This window comes from Propithecus coquereli, unplaced genomic scaffold, assembly GCF_000956105.1.
Source record: "Propithecus coquereli isolate 6110/MARCELLA unplaced genomic scaffold, Pcoq_1.0 Scaffold37, whole genome shotgun sequence".
In the NCBI taxonomy this organism is placed as follows: Eukaryota; Metazoa; Chordata; class Mammalia; order Primates; family Indriidae; genus Propithecus; species Propithecus coquereli.
The window spans coordinates 8,653,683-8,660,010 of record NW_012149396.1 but is presented as its reverse complement, the minus strand read 5'-3'; the positions used below and the strand labels follow the sequence as shown (position 1 = coordinate 8,660,010).

General features: G+C 44.0%; 1 protein-coding gene across 1 annotated transcript; it reads right to left on the bottom strand.

Moving 5' to 3' along the window:
- Positions 1-353: 353 nt before the first annotated feature.
- On the bottom strand, positions 354-3,113 carry PMAIP1 (phorbol-12-myristate-13-acetate-induced protein 1). The gene is made up of 2 exons (XM_012651748.1): positions 2,916-3,113; positions 354-534 (listed from the first exon to the last, which is right to left on the bottom strand). The coding sequence occupies exons 1-2, from the start codon at positions 2,971-2,973 to the stop codon at positions 428-430; spliced, it is 165 nt and encodes a 54-aa protein (XP_012507202.1). The 5' UTR covers positions 2,974-3,113; the 3' UTR covers positions 354-427.
- Positions 3,114-6,328: the final 3,215 nt, after the last annotated feature.

Genomic DNA, 6,328 nt, shown 5'->3' with positions numbered 1-6,328 from the left:
AAAAAAAAAAAAAAAAAACAGAAAACAAAAACAACACTGAACTGTTTCTTCCAGTCTTAATCTTATTTGTCAACTCCTTTTACACCAGGTTGGGCAGTAACCTTCAGCAAAAATACTAGAATAATTCTCTAAGAAACACATCAATAATTACTTTCTTGTTTTCAAGGTTCTTCCATTCTCACTTTCAAACAAACAAAGGTTTTATAATGTCCTCACATCCCAAAGAATGACATCTGAGAAACCTCCAACAGAAATTTATTTTTGATGTATTCCATCTTCCGTTTCCAAGAGCATCCAAAAGCAAACGAATCCTCCTTCTCATTCCTTTCAATTACAGTGAGATCTGTCTTCTAATTGATGAAATTTGTACCTAGTTCGGGAAACTTCCCTTTTGAAGGAGTCTCCTCATGCAAAGTTTTTGATGTAGTCAAGTTCCTGAGCGGAAAAGTTTGGCTATCAGATTCAGAAGTTTCTGCTGGAAATGCAGTTTGTCTCCAAGTCTCCTGAGTTGAAGGGCACACTCCTCTTCGATCTCTGAGAAAGAAAGCAAAACACCAAACTTATCATTGGGTCAAATACTACAAAGAGTAATGTTAGCCTTTACCTGCCTCCGGTGATGTCATCCTTTTCTCCCTCATTTAAGGCCAGGGAACAGAAGTCAAATTCTAAACGTGTGGTTTTTAAGTAGGAGCTGGTTTTTAAACAGTAATAATTCAAACCTTAAATTATACTCTCATTAATAGGCAAATCTAAATTTATTCTTTTCCTCATTAAAAATCCCATTGATAGTTTCTCATAAAAGCCTCAAAATTTATTCTAAAATTAAATCCACATTCTCTATTTACATCTTAATGTAAACCAGCTTCTTCCTATAAGCCCAATCTGTACCAATCCATTGCCTTTATGCAAATCAGTGAAGTAAAAAATAAAGTTTACTTCACATATTTAGTACTTTCTAGAATTGAAGTACTCTTAACTGAATATTATTTTTAAAAAATAACGCTGTAATCCAACTTCCAAGTAAACTTTTTTCAGTAAATGCAACTAACACTAAATCTATACTGACTATAAGCTGAATGTTTTTGAATATTTCAAACTGCAACTTAAGGGCTTTTTGGTCCACTTTGTGATAATAAACATTAAAGAGCATTATGATGACAAATTAAAACCTGGTGTTTTTTTTTTTTTTTGGCTAGTCAAGTGAAGCAGTGGAACTGGAGAAGGAACAAAGGAATCTGTAACTAGTTGTGATCAATTAGTTGTAAACACCACTTCACTTGGACCAGCTATTTTGTAAATAGACCATGAAAAGACCATATTTAGGCTCAAAATAAATGAAAACCGTAAATATATAGTAAAGCAAAAAACTTTTTTTGAGATATGGTCTCACTCTATTGCCCAGGCTAGAGTGTAGTGCTGTCATCATAGCTCACCGCAACCTCAAATTCCTGAGCTCAAGAGATCCTCCTGCCTTAGCCTCCCAAGTAGCTAAAGGCCTGCTCTTCCATATCATGCCTGGCTAATTTTTCCATTTTGGGGGTTCTTGCTAATGTTGCATAGAGTGGTCTGGAACTCCTGACCCCAAGCCACCCTCCCACTGGTCTCCCAAAATGTAAAGAAAAATTTTAAACCTACATTTCAACCAATTTGTCTCTGTAAGAAGTGAGTGAAATCTTCCCTAACTCCTACACCAAGAGACCTAATAAATTCCTAAGATACTATTCTTTATGGGCTACAGGGTCAAACAATTTGAGAAATATTTACAAAGACATGTTCTTTTCAGTGAGTGGGATATATTAACCTACAATTCTTAAAAAAAAAAAAAAAAAAAAAAAGCCAGTATCATTCACTATTCGGTATTTTGTAAGCCCTGAATTCTAAGTGGAAAAATTATCTCTTTCACAAAAGCGGGGGGTGGGGCGCAGAAAATAGCTCCCAGTTGTTTCCTTAATTTTCTGTTGCAATTACACAACTTACAAATGTATTCATGTCTAATCAAGGTTATGAGGCACTTCTTGCTGTCCCTTATTCTTGCATAGGTTAGGTCTTTCAGCAACAGTCAGAACTCTTAGACATCACAAAAGGTAGACAAAGCTCTTTCTACCCCAGGCGAGAGCCCGAGAGCAGCCTGTTGCTAACCTAGCAAGCTCACATTAGCAGGCGCTCCATAAAACGAAACTAACCTTAAGAGGGGGCCTATAATCTGACGCAATCGCAGTATGACCTACAGATTTGGAGCCCAGGGCCTTACTGCCTTCCCTGCTACAATCCCTTAGCAGACGACTGCCTTCTTTGATAAGATTTATTTTCTAAAAGGGGGTTGCTGACCTGGAAAGTTATGATGGAGTTGTATGTGGATGAGGAGAACCGAGTGGGAATGGATGGATGAAAAATGATGGAAACAACTCCTATTCTCCTATCCCCGGACCCGAAATATCGAGGGTTAAATGCTAGTCTTAACAAGTAAGACTGTCTATGCTCCTGAACACAGGGGTCCTTGCGGGGCCGGTCTCCCGGACCGCTGGGGCTCCAGGGGGTTTCCCGAGCCCTCTCGCGTCCCACCTGCCGAGATAATGACTTTCTCCTCGGGGCCGCTGCCTACTCTTGCACTTGTTTTCCCCCATGCTCCCGGGAAGGGTAAACGGGGGGTAGGGAAAAGCAGAGAAGGAGCTTTCTGCCCCGGCTAGAAATGCAGCTGCATCCCAGCCCCAAACCGGGCTCCCTCCCTCGCCGTCTCCGCGGTCCTGGGAAAACCCCCTGAAGAACTTCCTGGAAGCGCCACGAAGGCGCGCTCCAGGGCGCACACCTGGCCCGACCTTGAGCCCCAGTACAGCCTGGGCCCCGGCCCCGACGGGCTGACCCCGGCTGTACCGAGACCGAGACCCCGGCCCCCGCGGGCCCCAGACGGTCAGTACCTGCCCGAGTCCGCGTCGGGCTCGGTTGCGCGTTCTTACGCGCCTTCTTCACGGGCATCTTGGCAAGTGCCACCGCGAGCTCTGATGCGGACCCCGGGGTCTCAGGCTCCCAACCCGAGCACCTCGGGCGTCTGCGGGATGCGTGCTGCACGCGGGCAGAGAGGCGGGACCGGGACACGACACGCACGGAGCGGCCAAGTGCACCAGATCGCTCCGCGGGAACTGCTAAAGTCCCGGCGTCTCAGCCCGCGCTCTGTTTTTATGGGGAACTTCCCGGTGACGTAGAGGAAACTTGACGCCGGGCCCGCCCCGTCCCCGCCCCGTCCCCGCCCCCTCCGGGCAGCTCGCGCGGGACCCGAGCCAGCGGGGGGAATCCCCGCCGAGCGCGACCGCCCGGCCACGCTCCCGACCCGCGGTGGCGCCGGCCCGCGGCGGGGGGCGCAGGGCGCTCGGCGGGCGAGACCCTGCTCAGTCCGAAATTACTTCCTAAAAAAACGGGGTGGGAGGAGAAGGGGTTGGGACGTCGAGTCCGCCGCAGTGGTGGCGGGGCCTAGGAGTGGCGAGAGGGGTAGGGTTTTCCCAGGACGAAAGTGGGGGGTGGGGAGCCACCGGGCGCCTCGCCCTTATCATAAATTGGCAATTAGAGACTTCTGTAAACAAGCCCGGAAAGAGTCCCGAGAAGAAAACTTTCCGAACTTGGAGAGGAGTATGGGTAGCTCCAGGAAGTGAAATGAAGAGAACTTTAATAATAGTAGAGGAGATGCCAGAGGCCATGTGAGACAGTACCAGGTCCGAGAACAGATTGAAACGTCGGAACTGTTGGGAGGTTCCCGCAAACTGAAACCCTGGTGCTAAGCAGGAGAGCGTTGTGTTGGAGCTAGAAAGGGTGTGTGTGTGTGGGGGTGTGTGTGTGTGTGTGTGTGTGTGTGTGTTTTAGGTGATGGCAGAGGGAGGAGGCTGGTTAGCATATTCTCTCCAGATATGCGATATTGCTCACTCTGGATGTTTAGTAACACAAAACGGCTGGATCATTATTACAGAAAACGTTCATATCTTTTGTAGGAGGGATTGAGCTATCTGGGAACATTTAATTATTTGCACAATGTTTAGTGGAGCCTAGAATAATTGTAGTATTACGAGGAGGAGTAATTAGGAATAGTTAGCAGGGATTGAGGCCCACTTCACGCGAAGGGCTTTAGCTTGCACCTTCTCATTCTTTTCTGAAAACAACCCTTGCAAGCTGGCATTCTTAATCATCGTGGCCACTTTACAGGTGCAAAAACTGAGGTTTATAGAGATTAAGTAAATTATCCAAGTTCACATAGGCAGAGAGCAGTTCTCTATCTGAACTCACACGCAGTCCCACAGGGAGCAAGAGCTCTTACCTGCTATAGCCTTCCCAGCAATCACAATTTCTTAGAAATGTGTATTCCTATATTATTTGTGCTGTTTAATGCAGAGATTGTAAATTGGCTGCTTATAGCTGCATGGGCTCCCTAGCAGTGTTTGGCTTTGTTCACACTATTGGTCTACAAAAACGTCTTGTGAACATTTAAATTGATTACCAACATTTAAAAATTGAGAGATTGCATTAAAAGCGGAGATTCTGACATCTCTTGGAAAATCAGAAGCTCTGACAACCTGGGATCCATTTTCCAAAAGTGCAGAGTAGGCTGGAAGTGTGGTCCAAGCCACCCGCTTTAGAGGAAACTCAGGTGCTTCTGCTCACCAACACTCCCTGCTGTTTGCTTTTCTCATTTACATTATCTGGCCACAGTAGGCATTTGAGCTTGTTTATTTATCTTAAACCATTCAATCAACACAAACCAGCAAATATTTATTTATGGCTTGGTCCTGCTGAAGGTATAGACAATGCTACAAGCATGGAACAAAACTGCTTTTCAGCTAAACCACATAGTTTTAGGGCTGACGTTTGGTGTTTTTGAGTGTGGTAAATTCATAAGGGTAAGAGAGAACAGAATTCAGTTCTCACCGTGTAAGGCAGGAAGCACGGTGGAGACGCTGCCTTGAAATCTATTAAATCCAACCTGGTAACTGAGAGCCATTGTAGCCCTTTTCACACTCATTTTGACATAATACATACAGGACACCGTTAACTACCTGATTGCATAAATCAGTAAACTTCTGTTGAAATCAGGCACCCTGAAATGCAACAAATATACTCAACAAAAGAAAAGCCAGTCATGATATTGTTTACCTACAAAAGGTATGTTAATCCTGTCCTCGAACATTATCATTATAAAGGGTTGTTGATCTCCAGATCCGTAGTGAAAACAAACTTTAGGCTACTGGACCTTTTAGGCAATTGCAAATTCAGCTTGCAAAAAAGAAAAAGGAGGAGAGTGGTGGTGGGAGGTGGGCCTCGGAAATGGGTCAAAATCAGCTGCATTGTGAAGGACTGTTTAAGATTTTGAATTTGAGATGGTCTATAAACTCTTTTTTAGATTTAACATTTTATTAAGAGAATAGAATGAGAGAACCCTCTCTTAACTGTATATCTCTCTGGAACAGGGATGTAACATTTAATGTTGGGCTTGCAACAAATGTAAAAACGGGGATATTTTTGCCAAACAAAATAATGAATAAAGATTTATCATGAAGCATTAGAGTCCCCTACTCTCTGTTTAAAAAAAAAAAAAATAGGACCGGTAAAAAGGACAATTTTTAAAAAGATTACCAGATTATCCTTTTTCATGAAACAAGTTCAAAAATGATAGCACAATTCTGGCCACGTCTATGTTGTTACATAGAATGTTAAATATATATGCATATATATAAAAAAACACCACAACAAACACGATTAGTAATAGAACAGTCGTTCATATGTTTCATGCGGAAAATAGGATTTGACAGCTAAACAAGAGTATATGAGATATGAATGAGGCAGTCTGGGATGAAATGTACAGGCCATAGACCTGATTCTGTTTATTCTAACAAGGCAACCTGTTTTTCCCTGTATAGCATGTTTGTTAACAGGAAATTAGCCAGACGATTTGATCAATTAAATCTTTCTTTAAGACAAACAGCGTGGGAGGCTCCCTGCCCCCATTAGCCCTGGGGTGGAGACTCTAACACCTCTCAAATTCCATGTGCACTTGAGTATCTCATTCAAATGCACTTCTGCTTCTGGAACTTTCCTTAGGCCTGAAAAGTCTGCATCTTTAATAAAACTCTGGTGATGCTGATACTTATAGTCTGTGGACAGTTTTGGCCAACCGAAGAGGCTAACGGGAAGAAGGATGTTCCAGGCAGACACGGAACAGCAGTGTGAGGCTGGGAGTGGCAAGGGTTGAGTGGGGAGAGAAGCCACTGGAGGAATTAGAATATTATTGTAGGGCCTTGTGGAAATCGCTAAGGTTTTAAACAGGTGGGTGATCTGATCAGATGCTAGA

What these genes read in the sequence shown, in the direction of transcription:
- PMAIP1 (XM_012651748.1), bottom strand. Translation starts at nt 2,973, where the DNA reads ATGCCCGTGAAGAAGGCGCGTAAGAACGCGCAACCGAGCCCGACGCGG. An exon ending in CCCGACGCGGACTCGGGCAG is followed by an intron (nt 535 to 2,915) that starts GTACTGACCGTC and finishes TTTCTTTCTCAG; the next exon opens with AGATCGAAGAGGAGTGTGCC.